Source organism: Dermacentor albipictus, chromosome 7, assembly GCF_038994185.2.
Source record: "Dermacentor albipictus isolate Rhodes 1998 colony chromosome 7, USDA_Dalb.pri_finalv2, whole genome shotgun sequence".
Taxonomy (NCBI): domain Eukaryota; kingdom Metazoa; phylum Arthropoda; class Arachnida; order Ixodida; family Ixodidae; genus Dermacentor; species Dermacentor albipictus.
In genome coordinates this window covers 98,327,771-98,345,988 of record NC_091827.1, presented here as the reverse complement: position 1 = coordinate 98,345,988, position 18,218 = coordinate 98,327,771, and the positions used below count along the sequence as shown (strand labels likewise).

At 47.1% G+C, this 18,218-nt stretch overlaps 1 protein-coding gene across 1 annotated transcript in view; it reads right to left on the bottom strand.

The window, feature by feature from the left end:
- Positions 1–18,218, bottom strand: part of LOC135916835 (uncharacterized) — a 136,276-nt gene that overhangs the window by 111,855 nt on the left and 6,203 nt on the right. The window contains exon 2 of the mRNA XM_065450268.1: positions 3,976–4,124. Coding sequence (XP_065306340.1) covers positions 3,976–4,124 — 149 coding nt within the window. The remainder of the gene's footprint in view (positions 1–3,975; positions 4,125–18,218) is intronic.

Sequence of the window (18,218 nt, the reverse complement as noted above, 5' to 3'; positions counted from 1 at the left end):
GGGGAAAGCGAGATTGTCGTCGTTGGGGCGAAGGTGAACAAGAATATGGGCGGTTCGGCGCAGGAGAATCAGTGGCGGCATTATCGGAGCGTGCGGCATATGGACTTGAAGGGCCACCTGAGGGACGAGAGTAGGCAGTATAAGAAGACCAGGTCGGGAAAGTCCAGCGACTGTGACAGTGCCGAGAAATGTGCCCGATTCGACGGCAGTGAAAACAAGTGGGCTTGTCGTCAGCAGTGCGCCTTTCAGATGGCTTACGGAAACGTGGTGGGTAAGAAGATGCGGGACGGGGCGGAATCGAAGAAGCCGGGTGGGTATCAGGGCGATGGGCCGAACAGATGGTGTGAAGGCCCATGTTTTTGAATTCCTGGCGGACAACTGCCTGGATCAGGGAAACCGTGACTGCAGGTGCGTTGGTGGGCCTGGAGTCAAAGGCAGCCGGATAGGCGGCCTCAATCTCACGCCGGACGGTCCTGGTAATATCGCCAGTGTTGCTGGGACGAGGAGCGTCGGCACAGGAAGATGTCGCTGGGGTGTTGGGCAAACGGGCAAACTGCTGGTCGATACGTCGGCGTTTAGCGAGTTCCAGGCGCCGGCACTCTTTTATAACTGCTTTCAACGTCGCGACGTTGTTGAATACGAGCAAGTTGAAGGCGTCATCGGCAATGCCTTTGAGGATGTGGGATACCTTGTCTGATTCAGTCATGTGTGTGTCAACTTTGCGGCACAGAGCCAAGACATCCTCAATGTACGTAACATAGGGCTCTGTTGACGTCTTCACCCGGCCGGAAAGCGCCTTCTGCGCGACAAGTTGGTGGGCGTAGGGGTTGCCAAACAAGTCTCGAAGCTGTGCCTTAAGTGAATCCCAACTGGTGAGCTCATCTTCGTGCGTGCGATACCAAACTCGAGGTGTGCCACCGAGGTAAAAGACTACGTTGGCGAGCATAATGGCAGGGTCCCACCGGTTATTGCGGCTGACGTGCTCGTATAGGCTGATCCAGTCCTCGACGTCTTCCCCATCTCTGCGCGAGAATACGCCAGAATCACGAGGAGCAGGGAGAGTGATGTAGGTTGTCGAAGTGGCAGCAGGTGTCGGAGGGCGCTGACTCGAGTTGTCGTCGCCGGGAGCCATAAAGGAAGGCTCGACGTACCGTCCACTGCGAAGCTCCGTGACGAGGTACAGAGAACGTCCACCTCCACCAAATATGTTACGTAGGAAGACGCAGACGAAAAGCTATGTACAACTATATTTACAACGTAATACGCTGCGCTTGGTCAAGAGGCAACAGCCCGCGCTAGCTTCCCATTGTCGTCATCGTCTTCTGACTGCTCACTTCTTCATTGGAAATACTATTCCGTAGCAATATCATGGCTTATAATAGTGACACGTGACACCTATCGTTCTATTGACACCCTGTGACAATAGAACGGTAAGAAAATGTTTTACAATGTCTGTTAATGCGCATTAAGTGAAGGAAGGCGTTTAAACTCCATGTGGCAAGGTATTATTCTATTAAAAGGGATACGTTACGGAACTGAAAAATTATAGGCCGGTTAGTTTGCTTGCGGTACAGCAAAAAGTATTCACCAAGATCATTTCAAAAGAACATCAGTACTAATCCTGACCTCAATTCACCAACAAAACAGGCTGGCTAAAGGAAGGGATATTCTACAACAAATCACATAATTTTGCGCAATTCATCAATTGGTTAACTAAAAAATCCACCTTTATAGGGCATTCATAGATTACAAAAATGTATTTGATTCAGTGAAAAAACCCGCAGTCATGGAGGCACTGCTTAGTATAGGAGTACAGGGATCACACGTGAATATATCGCCAAATATCTGTGAAGAGATCACAGATCCTTCGTTTCTTCACTAGAAAAGAAGAAAATTCGTTACAAGAAAGAGATCAGGAAAACAAGCAACATCCCATTGGTATTCACTGCCTGTGTAGCAAAAGTATTCAGGCTATTAGACTAACAAGGGCTTGAGAGTAAGAATCACCGTCGAATACCTCAGTAATGTTCGCGTTCTAGATAACATTTGCCGGCTCAGCAACAATGGCGATATAATTTAACAAATGATCGAGGACCTTAACCGAGAAAGCCTAAGAGTAAGGTTGAAGGACAATAAAACAACGATATAGGCAATGTTCCATAGCATGTCAAGGGAATAAGATTTTTTGATTGCTAGTCTGCTTCCACAGTCTCTGTTTGAGTACGCTTGTCTTGTTCAGTTTCCCACAGGGGAATCTGCTCATGAAAGTGCAACTTAGAGAAGAATAAGAATCGGCTGGGGAGGGGGGGGGGGGGAGATCAGATGGTGCGTATTACCAAATCTTGTCTGGGAGCTTACCATTTTCGTGGAAAAAAAGTGTGCAACCATTGAATTGCACTGATGCTAACGTATAGAGCACAACCTTGGAGGTTAACGAAAAAGCTTGATGACAATAAGTTACGAACCGAGCTGAGAGCGATGAACCGGAAATAACTCACTGATGGGCTAAATTTGAGCGCAGCCGCATACGTCTTTTCATTTCCCGATGTATGGGCTGGCGCGGACAATTTGACTCGAGCGGCACGTTGCAAACGAAGCGAAGTGTGGCGCAACTGCCTCGCTAATCATACGCGCGGGCGCGATTCAAAGCAGCTGCAGCAGATAGACATCCGCTCATGCAGCGTTTTGTTTGCATACAGACGACACCCGCTACTCTGACGTCCTCTCAAAGCCATCGTTGCGGCGAATCCGGCGAGCGCCGCATTACTCTTTTCTTCTTTTTCCCCATACCTTCCTCCTCAGCTTTCCGCCGCATGGTTCCGCTATACCTTTCTCCTTCGCTTTCCACCTCGCGCTCTTTTTTATATCACCGTTCTTCATGCGCGCCCCGCGTTCGCCCTATCACATTTTAACAGCCATGTGCTTTAAGCTGGTGGTTAGGCCAGGAAACTTGCGCAGCAAAACCTCTCCGAGCGATGACGTCATTGCGCGCGTCAGCACCGCATCCCCGTAGCTTTCTCTGGCCGCGAGGTACGGAGGCCGCGCATGCACAGATGCAGATCTAAGCCGTGACGTCACCACGGGGGTATAAAAGCAGGTCCGCTCCGCCGCCTAGCTAACAGAACAGCCGGCCCTCTGATGCAGAAGGGATGTGTCGACAGAAGAAGAGGAAGCACAGCGCGAAAGCCACCGCGCCGCTATTCGAGAACGGATGCGACGACTTCGGTCCGATTCCGAATGTTGCGCCGGTGAAGCGTAGGCAAAACGTCAGCAAGTTGCACAAGTTCCGGAAATAAATGACTGGTACTGAAAATAAAACAACACTTTGTACATGCTTTATTGACCGATTGTTCATTTCTCTTTTGGGGGTTAACGACGACGCTGCGCAGAAAACTTGACGTAGTTTCAAAGCATAACCACGCATATACTTAGCCGAACCAATAATAATCTAGGGGCCGCCAGCTTCACTGCTTGCGCAGTTTTCGCGCCACGAGTGTGAAGCTGCTCCAAATTTTTGGCTGCGCAATTTCTTTCAGTTACAAGGAAGCCGAGGGACGACGCCAGCACTCGCTGCAGGAACTGGCTCCTAAGACTGCGCTGTTAAATGTTAGGCGTAACGTTAAGAGTAAGGAAAAGAGTGGTGTAGATCAGAGAGCAAGCGGTGATATTGGATATTGTAGCAGGCATTAGCAGAAAAAATGCAGTTGCGTACGCCACGTAAAGCGCAGGTGGTAGATAGTCGGTGGGCCATGAGAGTTAGAGTATGGGTGCCAAGGTAAGGGAAGTGCAGTAGAGGATTCAAGAAAAATATGTAGGATGATGAAGTTACAAAATTTGCAGGCGCAAGTTGGAATCAGCTTGCGCAAGGCAGGGGTAATTGTAAATTGCTGGGAGAGGCCTTTGTCGTGTAGCGAAGCTAAATACAGACTGGTGATGATGAATCTAGAAAGTCATTAGAAATTAGAAAGTACTCACCATTTACCGGACATGTTGTACTGATGAATCAGGTCATAGTTGTCATGTTTCCGCTTAGTAGGTTGGTAATTCTCGCACAAGTAGGCACGCGACAGGTAAGTTTTAAAGTAATTTCTGTACTTAACGAAGAGCTTCGTACCTTGAAGCACCTAAAAAGAAAAACAAAATATTACAATGTTTTTAAGCCACTTCAATCACCCGAACGTAATGAGAAACGCTCGTTTTGGTCATTTGCCAGGTTTTATGGTAGCTTACCGGTGATGATGCGGAAACTTTTGCTTATATACATACTATTTGGCCTGAAAATGGGCTTGAGTGGGCCAAATGGTGTTTTCTAACAAAGAAAACTTTGAACGTTCGTAATGTCATGCTGTACCGCAACGCTCCATGCAAATTTGTCATATTCTCACATTTCTGTTAAGATTGGTGCAGATAGATTTCTTATATTACCAGTCAAATAATTCAAAATGACATTTGCTATATTTCGTATTATTAGAGTTCTTAGGATGCTTATAAAACTTTCCTACAATGAGCTCACTTAACACCCATATTATCCTTATCATTCGAAGCGGGGCTTTTCACAGAGCCGAAATGCCAGATTATTTCATTGAACGCTTTTCAAGTTGATCGAAGTCACTCTAAGGGACATCGTTATTATCATTGTTGCCGTTGTGACGTAGATAGGAACTTCCAAAGAAGACGTTCATTTCGACAAATGTCGCAGGCATTCCCACCGGAGACGGCCTTCCATGGAATCATGAAGGAAAGGCTAAGGTACTTAATTGAGATACTGGATGGGAGGGACGCTGGAAGTTAGCTGAACCCACCTTGTGAAAAGCTCTGCGCATGTCATCAGGTAAAGACAAGGAAACAGAAAAAGACTGCATTAACATCTGCAGACAATATGCACATGTTTGCAACCTACAAGCGTACTTTAACAAAAAAAGGCACAACCTTGAACCCCAACACATAGAAATGAGAATCATGTGATTCTGTTTCTGTTACTCATGCAAATCTTTGTAGTAAAAAATTGAATGCTTCTTTTTAATTCAAATTGTTGTTGATTTCAACTCATGAGTACGTATGTTATCTGCTCTCATTACCTATTTAGCAGCTTTCCTGGAGGGTATTGTGTTTTCTAACTTGCTGTACTTGCTGCACATGATGCGCAAGTGTAAGCAAGAATGCCTGGCTATTAAATTTAGAGTACCTACTCAATGTGCCAGAACAAATATAATAATCGTGTTGCCTGCAGTACAAGAAATGAGAAGAGATGGCTTTCACAATATTATTTGCGTCTTTCAGAACTCACAAGTAAGCGTAACGTCAGTTTTCCTACCACAATAATTGGTTACATACATACAATGAATCAAAGTAGCGGTTGTTTGCAAACGGTCTTTACTGCCTATATTTGCCCCTATCGCGCCTAAAATGAGGCTGTGAGTGGCTGTTTTAGGTGCCGAGAAAGCACAGGCTAGTGCCTAAAAATACGGCATCTACATCTACAATACTGCTCAATGATTGCTAAAGCTGGCTCTTTGGGCACACTAAGCTTTCGTTTTTGTTTTATTAGAGAACATAACAAATAAAAAAGCAAATCCCAAATAAACTGGAAAGACGGGCTGCGTCCGCCATTTTCCCCGATGCATATTTCCAATGTGCCCGTATCTTGTGTGGCATAGTTAGGCTCGGTAATCTTCGCCGTATGGCTGTTCAAGACACTAATTGCAACAGTAGTCTCACCAAACATTGCTGTGCCCAGAAATCAAAGTGGCCAAGTCTGCTGATTTTTGCCCTCTTGCATATCCGTCAGCGCAGCATCAGTACAGGATTCCCCAGAAGCGCTATGGCGCCGTATTCTGCAACGCTTCGCTTTGGAACCGGTTAGGTCTCACGATTACGTCAAGGTGAGGTCACTAGGAGAAAGAGTGGAATGTCGCGGCGCGAGGGAGACCCATAACGTCCGGCCTTCTGCTGCATGCTCACGTTATCATTTCTGTTTGTAGTTTGGGGACGACATAATAACTGAAGAATGTTCCTGGTGTGGCAAAAAAAAAATATTCGTTTGTATACAACACTTGCACATTTAATTTCCAGTAATAACTGAACTTCCGACGGAGACAGCTTGTGGTTTAATTTAACCTGAGTTGCTATATTTTTTTTTTCACTAAGTGGTGTGCCATACGTTAAGCACTCGAAGCGGTTTTGTGTGTGTAGGCCGCGGCTCTCGTAGGATTTCGTTTAGCCATGACTGAGCTTCTTAGGGTGGAGGATTGCGTTGAAAGTTCCGTCCACGCATGCCTCAACTTAGAGAATCTTGCCGTGGTCAAAGAAACGTTCTTTGCAGCGGCTTTCTCCTGCAGCCAGGAGGGAAATCTCACACCCCTTATTCTTCTCTCTCAAACATAATGACCCTAGCGACGATGGTAATAATGCGAGTGACCAACGGTTGCGACAACCCAATAGCTTCTACATTCCAGACGCACTGCTGAAAACAACCCGTAGCAAAATAACAAAAAACAGGAGAAACGAAACATTTGCGCCGCAGTGTCAACGCTACAAAATCGTGTGGTTCACGATATTTTAACTCATCGCAATTCCATCGCATTCTGTTTTTGGGGCACCTAAACTGCCTTCGCAATTAGCCTTGGCTCATGTGGTACGCTTCGCACCATTCCCTCTCGTCACATCGCTGTCTTAGGCCAATGCTCTCCAACAACACAACCAAAGAAGCCACTATCGACATCCCCTCGTCGCGCCGGCCAGCGCGAGACTAGCAGAGACGACCATGGTTGCCCTAGCAACCATTAGGATCATGCTCGACACCGTGCGTGACCCTCAGGCGAACCACTTTTCTGTGGCTCCTCTCGCACCAGACGAGGGTTCCTTTCCAAATGATTGACAACCTGTGTGATGACAACAAAATTTGTAGTCTCATACACCAGGCATGACGGCAACGAAGCGCCGACCAATGGCGTTCGTGAGAGCGAACCGGTTTCAAAGCGAACCTTTAATTTGCAAAACTTTGCCAAGCGTATTTTTGCTCTGAAGTGCTCTTCAACCCTGAGCTATGTTCGCTAAACTCATACACTCGGGAAATCCCACCTAAGCCTGTATTTGAACCTTGTTTCACATTATATTCATAGAGATTTGTAGCATACGTCCGGAAACAAGCTTCGCGTGAAAAAACCGACGCTCCGCTACAAGAGACCGTCGTCGAAGCTCATACAACTTCAAGCACCCACTAATAAAACTCCATGGTGCTTCTGTTTGAGTTGGATTCTCGCTTCGAACGTGTGAACTGAAATTGCGCGAGCCAGGGGCGCTATAACGTAAAATTATTCCAATATGTTTTTGTTCGAGTCTCCTGACGTCAAATTTTCGTCACCGCCACCACCGACGCAAGCATCGGGTGGTGGCCCGTAGGGTTGTCTGAACACACCATTCAAATGTTCTTCTCACTTATAGAAGGTCATTTTTGTTTGATTTAAAAACAAATGACACTGACCGGCTAGCCTTATTTAAGTGGCTCACAAGAGCCGAGGAGCACGCTCAAGTAGAGAGGGATTCGATGTGGCCGAGCCAGCGTACTGAATATAGATAAGCGCTTGAAGAGAGTGGTCAAGTAAAACTCTTGCTCGGGCTAGTTGGTTAATGCTTGAATTAGTAAAGGCAAGGCGCAGAAGAGTCCTGGTCTTCTGCGCCTTGCCTTTACTGATTCGATCATGAACCAACCAGCCCCAGCAAGAGTTTTACTTGAGCATACTTCTACATTGGGCCCTTTCTTTCAACAAACCTTTCGCACCGATCCTGCCATTTTGTGCGTAAACCTGATCACCGTCTCAGCATGCCAGTCTCGAGAGGCGGTGGTCCTGTCGTCTGCGTTCTTATTTTTGAGTCCTGGTCGTCTACGCTTTGTCTTTACTAATTCAAGAGGGTGGTGCTGGCATCGGCGATTGGTCCACTTTCCCTTACATAGCTTGCTGTGGCTGGCCGAAAATCGCGGCGGCGTGCAACGGAAGGTTAAGAATGCCGCTAAAACGGATCCTAAGCAAACAAGAGTTCGCAGAGCTAGGTCATAAATGTGCCGAAAGTGCTCGAAAACAACACATGGACACTCAAAAAGTTTTGATGTACGCAAATAAATCCATGCTCTCGTGCAGGTGCGAGTAGCCAGTGCCTGAGCGATCGGCGGCACCTATTTTTTATTTCTTTCGGAATGGAGAAGCCTGCGGCTATTCAGAAAAAAATCACTTTTTTTCGGCATGTTGATGCATCTTTAACGCGCACACGTCACTTCGACGAGGTGAGTTTTCGCGGTTTTGTGACGTCGCGTGACAGGCAGGCGAAGTGGGTGCAGCCCGAAAACTTTTGACCAATAGCCGAGGCCTCATGGCGAAAAGGCGTCGAATCAGCAATAAATATGTTTCTTTTGTTCGCTCCACTCATGCATAATCAGTGTGTACGCGTGATATCAGATGGGGAGCTATCGCGGTTTTCGTGACGTCGCGTGACAAACAGGCGAAGTGGGGGTGGCTCAAAAAAGTTTTTGACTAATCGCGGAAGACTGATTGCAGAACTCGAATAGAAATGTTTGGAATGGCATTACGTTATAGCGCCCCAGGTCACACACGGATATCCATTTACTACGATGACCAATGTGATTACCAAGGTGGAGATCGCCACTTGTGACGTTCACCAACATAAATATAAATTTTCGCATGATGGGGCGCTGTGCGTGTTCTTTCTCACTCGTGCTGCACGAACGTCGTAATTATTAAACTGCCGATGTGCGTAAGCCATTCTTATAAGTACTGAGTGTTATTTATAGTCTGTGCTCCCGCTTCAAGCACATCGCGATAATATGGGCAACCGAGCGAACGCGCGCTTAGGCACACTGTATAAATTTGGCGTCTCAGTAACGAAAAAAACGAAAAAAATATTGCCGATTAGGCGTTCTGAGAAGTGCTGTTAAAAGAAGTACTTGGTTGGTAGCTCGCTATTGAGTATCGTTTGGGATTTCGCAAAGCGTTACCAAATTCAACAGTGACAAGCTACGCATCTGCGACTAGCAAGTGTGCGACGGATTATTTATACTCGGGCAGCCCTACAGATGCTTACGACATTCTGATGGTTCGGTTCTGCATAGGTACTGGACGTGCGTAAGCGAGTAAAATGCGCCTTGTTACGTCGAAAACGACTACGTGTTGTAAATCGTATATACTTATCACGATTTCTTGTGGTGTATGTTGAAAAAGTGGTGGCATTTGCATTCTGGTGGTGAAACGTTAAAATCTGTTCGGCTTGGGTCCCTAATCGAGGCGGCACAACGTCGCACAGTTTTTATCTAGCGTTAGCAGTCTACGAAGAAAGAATTGGGGAATGTGTTCTGATGCCGGAATTTTAAACTCTAAGACAACGTTTCAAAGCGCAATCTGCCACAAAGAAAAACAGCATGAGAAACTGGCACCTGACCCACTCACCAAACATTTTAAAGAGTTAGTCAGCTTTGGCATGAGAGGAAAATAGGCGCGAACGTGGCTAGTGAAAGTGGTTAGATTAATGGGCTGCTATACTCGAAAGTAGAGGGATGACGTAAAAAGGCATTTTGCTTTTTTTTGTCAGGTACAAAAATGGAAATACAGCATGGACCCTATTGAAAAACGTGTATGGGAACTTTACGAGAAATGAACGAGATCTCGTAGAGATATGTATGATGTGCTAAGCAGTCTTTTACGAAGTCCACGAGATTTATGCATTGTGCTATGAGAATGCGTAGTGCATGCACGAAATGTTAGTGATGTACTGCGTAGACTACACGACATTATGTATGTGGTGTGTCAGATGACGCGTGATGTTTACGCACTGTAGCCCTATGAGCAAAGTGATTTTTGAGAATGGCTATCAACTGCATACAAATTAAATGTACTTAAGTCGTAGTGCATAGAAAAGGCTCATTAATGTCAGTGAGATTTATGATGAGTGCTTTGTGGTACATGCAAGACCATGATCAAAGTGCTGTGTGAATACATCTGATCATTATGAGACGTATACGAGCATAAATTACAGAACAAATAAAAAAGAGGTCTAGTGTTCAACTTCTGGAACTTCATTGAATGATCACATACATCGGCATCAAAGCTGGTGCCGTTAATGTTTATGCAATGATTTTCACTTGGGAACTCTTCTCGGATGAACACTTACGGCCATACTACTGCCTTCGTGTGACGCATTCCCCGACCAGGCAATAAGCACGCACTGACAATGATATCACCAAAACGTTTCGTCCGAGAAAACATCCTTTGTTCAGAGTAGATCGGCCTAAGATGTTATTGTAATATTTTATTGTTCGGTACCTTCAAAGTTTCATAGTAAAATGCTATAGGATTGTTTGTGCGCACAGTAAAAGAATCTGGCAATATGGTTATAGCGCATTGCAAACACATCCAGCAAGGACGAGTTGGCAGAAGAGTTTATTGCATGCAGTTTGATCAGCGACAGAAGATGCATGCACTTTATCACATCGTAACAATAATGCAGAAATAAGTCAGAGATAGTAACGGGCGAACATGGAACTACGTATTTTCCAAGCAGCTAAGTGTGTCAACCACAAGACTGTCAAATACAAATCTGTTAATCACTTTTTATTACCCATGTTAAGAGGATTTGAGCACCTATTTATGTCTAACCATAACAAGCAGGCATGAAACTGGCCATGCATGCGCACTTGTAAAAAATAAAAAGCAGAATCACAAAACAAGCTGTAACTAGGTCGGAGAATAAATAGCAAAAATTGCAATAAAAATCCATCTCACTTGGCACAAATGAATACAAAATATTGAAATTAGATAACCATCATACCATCGCTAAAAATGTCGCAGTATCAATGCACAATTACGGCTATGAAAAATTATTTGCACTGTCTTTCACACCTTTTGCACGGGATGCTAGCGAGCTTGACATGGTAAAAAATCGTCATATGTTCCCAGTGGTGTAAAAAAACGAGATTATCGTGGCAACTAGGTAACAATTATCTGCCTACATACGATACAAAACTGATCTTGAAATTAAAGGAGAATTAACAAAGTAGTTCGTCTGCCTACGATGGTTAAGAGTAAGGCAATGCATTGCAATGCGCTGAAAGCTGACCTCGAAACAACCAAAATATCAATGTCTCTACATTAAAGCAGGGCCTTCAAATGATGAACTTGCAGCACATCCTGCCATTCGAGAATGACGCATATCAGACGCGCGCGCACACACAGATAGAACGCGAGCAGTTTCCAAAAACACTCGCGAAAGAGAGTACGTACGTTCGTACGCGTTCACAAGAAAGCAAATCGAGCCGGCCTGATTGCAGCGCCCGATGCAGAGACGGTACCATTCATGAATAGTACAACGCCGTATAACGGCCCACAACAAGCCGGAACAAAGTGTATCGATGACACTACTCGGCACCAAATCCATCGTCGATTACGCCACTGAGAAAGTAAACCCTGAGAATGTTACCTTGAGACGTATAGTTTGCCAATAGCTTTATATTTAGTGTATTTGCTTTCTGGTTTGAAGTATGCTAGCGCCAGGGATCACTTAATCTAAACGGGCACAATAATTGAAGCAGCGTATGTCGCTGCATTGTGCGTACTTTATTAGCAAGAAATCGTATAGACATTTTTAGAAGTACGTTGATGTGTTTTCACAGTTAACGTCCACGCGATACGGCACCCGGTTGCTCTGTCTGACTCGTGATCAGATTGTAGCCTGTATTCAAATTTTTCTCCTTTTATATTGCTGCTAAGGCAACCTGTATTTCTTGTGTTAAGTGTCCTTTGTGATTTCGTGAATTTGATACATTAAATAGCCGCCTCTGATGTAAGCATGAGATATTGGTCCCAGGGGACGCCGCTTAATGTAGCTGGCTGTAAGAGACCTTTTCACAATTTAAGACATTAAATCACAAGTTTGCAGTTTCAGCAGTGATTACATTAGGGTGAACAGTTCTTATTGTTTAGGGATGTCACAATTTCTAAAGCTGGAAGTATCTCTGCACCGTACGGGAGCCTGTGGCATTACTGCAGCCTGGACAGTGCGACAAAGCCTCTGATCTGCTTGCTTTGACAAGGTGCGTACAAAACGATCATGGCCACTTATGAGTTCTAGGTTCTGTTAGTGTATTTTATACCTGCCACCTTTCCTGAATCTCTCGTGAAATGTACAAATTCTTGCTGATTCTCCAATTCTAATAATGCTCCATAAGGTTATCAGAATGAAGTTCTATTGGTGATGTTTAAAGCTGTTGAGAAATTGCATGGCATGAGATCGCAAAAAATGCATGTAAAAATAACTTGTAAAAGCACTTGTGCTGTTTTCTTATTATAACTAAAAATACCTAGCGAAAATACCAGAGGAGCACTTGCTTTACATAAGTTTATTAAGATACGTTCCTGAAACAGGCTATAATGGCAGCAGCAAAGGCGCTGAGGGAAACCCGCACATCTTAAAAAAATATTAGTTTCAGATGTTCCAAGTGTGCTGATTCTGTGCGGCTTCTCACAGGAAATAATGGTTAATAATATATGGTATGCTATGGTATGGTATGGTAAATCTTTAATGAAGTACTGCAGATCGCAAGTCTTCATGAAGCGGGCCGCTCCCACGTAGGAACTGGAAGGCCGAGCCTCTCGGTCGCATCGTGGGCCTGCTGGACAGCCCAGAGTTGGTCCGCCTGAAGAGCGCTGCAGAGAACCGCCTCCCATCTGGCCGAGCTGTTATCGATGACAGAGCGTGATCGGGGCACACCGCCAGAGCATGTGGTCTAACGTGGCTATTTCTCCCCAATCGTGGTTGGTAGCATTGGTGTAAGTATCCGGATAGATTTTATGTAAGAGCGACGGATTGGGATAGGTATTCGTTTGTAGTAGACGGAATGTTAATGCTTGAGCTATATTGAGCCGCGGATGAGGAACAAATTAGGTTCTACGGCTGAGATAGCAGTGTTTAATAATCTCGTTGTAAGTGGTGTGTCCCTGTTCTCTAGGGAGTCGGCTTCCGATTGGTCGAGGGGAGCGTGGTGGGCAAGTTCACGGGCAGCCCCGTGAGCCGACTTGTTGAGGTTGGGAGGAGCACCATTTATCTGACCCTGATGTGCGGGAATCTAATAAATGAAGGGTGCGTGATTCTCTTGCCCCCAAGAAGTCTGAGGGCCTGTTTGGAAATGATGCTTTCTTCAAATGCTCTTACTGCAGATCTTGAATCACTATAGATAACAGCCCGTGAGCTATCCAGCAGGGCTAGTGGAATAGCCGTTTGTTCAGCTATTTCGGAGTCCCTCAACCGAAGGAGGCAGCATTGGTGATTCCTCACCGACCATCCACAGTGACGGTGGTGAACGCCCGACGTTCCTTACAAGAAGCGGCATTCACAAAGCTGACCTTTCGCTGATCACTGTGTATTCGCCTAAGGGAGTTGGCCACCCTTGCTCTCTTTTTACCGCGATTATGATCGGGGTGCATGTTCCTAGGTATTGGCTAGACCGTAATGTTCTCACGAATCGACGGAGGAACGTCAGAGAACTCCACCGGTACTCTATTGATGTGATATCTGACTTCCTGCAAGATGGATCTCCCTGCCTTCCTTGTAGTGAGGCAAGTTAGCTGGACTTAGTGCTAGGCCTCTGCAATCTCTTCAAGAGTGTTATGAATGTCAAGCTGCACAAGCGCTCTGTACAAGCGTATACGGGTAACCCGAGAACCCGCTTAGTAATCTTCATAAACTGTGCATTCCATTTATTCCGCTCTGACCGTTTCCATTGATGCATGGCTGCCACGTTTGTAAAGTGGCAGAGAACGAAGGCATGCATTAGTTGAATGAGTTTATCCTTCTTGATGTCCATGATGCCGATTTGATACCCTCCGAACTAAACGAATAGCAATTTCAGTTTTTATAGCAATTTCAATAGAATAGCAATTTCAAGACCTTGATTGAATCGTCTCTCGGTATACGACAGCCGTTTCTTGTATATAGGTTAATATATCTGTCTTTTAACAATGTCCACCCCTTGGGCCTTGGACCGCGTTTCTTGGGAATATACAGCAAGAGTTCCGACTTCAAGGAGGAGCATCTGAGACCGATGGGTTCGAGATAGGTTTCGATAGTGTCTACGGCCTGCTGTAAGGCTCCCTCAACCTGACCATCACTGCCTCCTGTGCACCATATAGTTATATCGTGAGCATTCATAGCGTATTTGATGTCTTCGATCTCGAGAAGCTTTCTGCATAGGTCGACCACGGCTTAGTGAATAAACAGGGCAAAATGACTGACCCCTGTTGGGGTGCCCCTCTCGCCAAGTTCCAGCAGTTGTCATTCGAGATTGGCCACCCGGAGGGTAACCTTCATATCCGAGAGGAACGATCTAACATAGTTGTAAAACCTCTCACCCAGATTGAGCCGTGATATCGAGGCTAGGGTATGCGAATGTAGAACGCTGTCGAAGGCCTTCTCAAGATCGAATCCCAAAACGGCCCGAGTGTCGCTAGAGTCGTTGTCTATGATTTGATGCGTAATCAATTTCATGATATCCTGGGGGGATAGGCCTGATCTGAATCCTTTCATACTATGAGGGTAAATGTTATTATTCCCCCGGAACAGAGAAAGCCGAGTCAGGACCGCGTGCTCCGCTGCCATATACTCACAGGATGCAAGCGAGATGGGCCTCAAGTTGTGAACGCTAGTTGTTTTGCCAGGTTTGGTGATGAGTGCTGGGAGAGCAATCTTCCAAGGTAATGTCCTCTGTGAGGCATGCGATTGATTTGTCATCCAGATTTCGCAAAGCCGCTGGGTCGGGCTGCTGTCGACGCCTATTATTTCGCCCTCTTGGGCAACTTATTTTATTTATTTATTTAATTTATACATACTGCAGCCCCTTTATGGGGCTATTTCAAAAGTCGGTTAGACAAAATGCAATGCTGTTAGGCTTATGGGTGATTTGATACTGTGCGGCCTACAGGATCGCCAGCATTACAAAACACATTAAAACTACTGCAAGGATTCATGCCGTACAATGACATCATAATTGGTCTGCCAAGTTTCCACCTTTGCTTACGCTATGTGGTGATCCGGTCCAGTTAACCTGACTGCCATCTACGCACGAGGAGGAGGAGGGAGGCAAAGAAAGGGACCTTCGAATAATGTTTTTGCACAGTTAGCTCATGCATTGCTATTTTCTAGCAGGCTTTGTTACTCAAATTGAAGCGTTCTATGGGCGAACATCAATATTTCATTCCTACTTGTACCTATGAAGGATTGCTTTGCTAACAGTGTCACTTTTATATGCTACTCTCGTGACACTAAGTTCACTTGTTTTATTGCAGGTGTGACAGCACCTGCAGAAAAAGTGTAAGCAGACTGCTTTGTCGCTCATCAGTGTTGATCTCCACATCTGAGTTGGTCCCGCAACGTCCAGGCGTCACTCTGTCTTGCTTTATCGTCAAGGCAATATAATATGCAGACCTTGCACTTCAATATCAGTGTTCCGTTTGACGTATGTTAAGGAAGAAGACATAAGGCCGTGGTGATAAATCCTCTAATGTTCTTTTCTTACAGTGCCATTTTTGCCTTGTTCCTCATTGACACGTTCTAAGAGGGTTCTTATAACACGGGCGTCGATCTGGGCAGTGACCACTACATCCTCGTACTTACGATACCCAACCAATTACAGAGCAATACCATTATACACAAGTGAACGGACTGGGACGGATTCGGTAAGGTGCGCCTCACCACAGCACAAGACATCACAGAGATCGACACCTGGACGGCGGAGCTCCGCGATGCCGTCCACTCAGCCACAAAGACCATAGAAACAGATGAGGACGTCATCATCATGGACTGCCGCCTGGCCCATCTGATCGTGGCCAAACGTTCGATACAGGTGCGTTGGAAGCAGCACTGGTTGAATCGCAAATTGAGGAAGAAGGAGCTGACTTGAACAGGGCCCTTGAACACTATTGCCAACTCCTGTGCCGTCAGCAGTCGAACGAAATCTGCAACCAAGCTGACAGGGAACTGCATCGCAGTTGTACATGGAATCTATCTCGGCACCTCCTAGACGAAACAAAGACCAAGTCATACCAGCGCGACCGCCTGGCCCGCCTCATGCACGCCATCACAGAACGACAAAGAAAAGGTGCCGTTATCAGGATCCTGGAAGCCAAGTATCTGCCAGACACGCCAACGGAAACCCACCCCCCGTACTGTGGACTGCCCAACGCGTGGCTCGACCGAGACATTACCATATCAGAGGTACGGGTAGCGCTGCACGAGCTCAACACCCGCTCAGCAGCCAGCCCCGATCTCATTACCAACAAGATGCTACGCAACCTGGACGATGCTTCGATAAAGGCCCTAACTCATTACTTCAATGAATGCTGACATTCGGGCAAGCTCCCCCGACAGTGAAAAACGGCAAGAACGATCCTGATTCCGAAACCGGGCAAACCGCGGGACATCTGCAACCTGTGTCCCATCTCGCTGACGTCCTGCGTGGGCAAGGTGCTGGAGTACGTGGTCGCCAACCGGTGGCAGGAATACCTAGAGAAGGAAGGCCTCTATTCTGACCCGATGATCAGCTTCCGGCGCCGACTCAGCACACAAGACGCCATGTTACAAATCAAAAAGAAATCATCGACAATAAGGCACAAGAGAACAAAGTAATTCTGGGTCTCGATTTACCAAGTGCGTTCGATGAAGTCAAACACTCAGCCATATTAGCACAAGTATCAAGACACGACATGGGGGTAACGAGCTACCATTATATTCAATTATTCTCGACCAACCGCACGGTAGAACTGCACGCCGGTGACCTAGAGCTCCCCGAGCACAAGCTTGGCAGTACGGGTACTGCACAAGGTTCTGTCATCTCGCCGCTGCTCTTTAACCTCGTCATGATCGGGGTAGCGAGTGCAGTAGCGGGGACCGGCTTCCGGCATACGATCTACGCCGACGACATTACCCTGTGGGCGACCGGCGGCACCGACGCCAGCATTGAGCAACACCTGCAAGCGGCGGTTACCGCCATCGAGCAGCACCTTCACGACACAGGCCTAATGTGCTCCCCGCCAAATCCGAGCTGTTCGTCCTCCCGCCGCTTCGACCGGGAAGGAACCGCGCTCCCCTACGGGAGTGTGATCACATCAAGATTGCGGCTGCATCGGGGCAACGCATCCCTGAAGTTCCTAAGATCAGGGTCCTGGGCCTGCTACTCAACAAGGGTGGCCGCAACGACGAGACCATCAACAAGCTTACCACCAAGGCAATGGACGCCATTCGGCTCATGCATCGAGTCTCTACAGAATGGGCGGGCATGCGTGAAGACAGTCTCGTGCGCCTTGTCCAGTCGTTCGTGATCAGTCACATCGCTTACGCTGCGGCCTACCTCAACTGGCACGTCACTGACAGGACCAAGATCAACACGCTGATCAGACGGGCTTACAAGACGGCGCTTGGTTTACTAGAGACCACGAGTACGGCTCGGCTCCTGCAGCTCGGCGTCCATAACACCATAGAAGAAATAAGCGAGGCGCAGCTCACCACGCGATTCGAGCGCCTCACTACCACCAAGACGGGCCGCAGTATACTAACGTCCCTGGGTTACAACCCCCAAGCTCCCAGCCGGCAACCGTGCGAGATCACAGATGAGGCGCAGGCCCACATTTACGTGGACTCAATCCCGAAGAGCATGCACCCAGAGTACAACCAAGAACGGCGACAGGCGCGGGCCAAGGCTTCCACCGAACAACACGCCCAAGACCCGCACGCCCGGTACGTGGACGCAGCTGAATACAAGCGGGAAGGCTTCGCAGCAGTGGTCGTTGCGGTGGATACCAGCACCAAGACAACGGTAGCGAGCGTGCGGTGCACGAACGCCACAGACGCTGAGGAAGTTGCCATCGCTCTGGCGATCACCCAGGCCGAGTGTCTCACCGTGCTGAGCGACTGAGGAATGCCGTGCGCAACTTTGCCAAGGGGCGAATATGCGCGCCTGCGGCCACCATCATCGGCAAGATCCGCGTTCAAGACCATGGCAGCACCGTCCATATCAAGTGGTTCCCGGCGCCCGCCGGCGAGTGTGCATCCTCACCGAACTACAACAAGACGGCCCATTCGGCGGCGCGAGCGCTCACCTTCCGCGCCCCGAAAGTGACCGTTCCGTGTGGTGCTTCCAGACCAAGGACAGATTGACCAGTTAT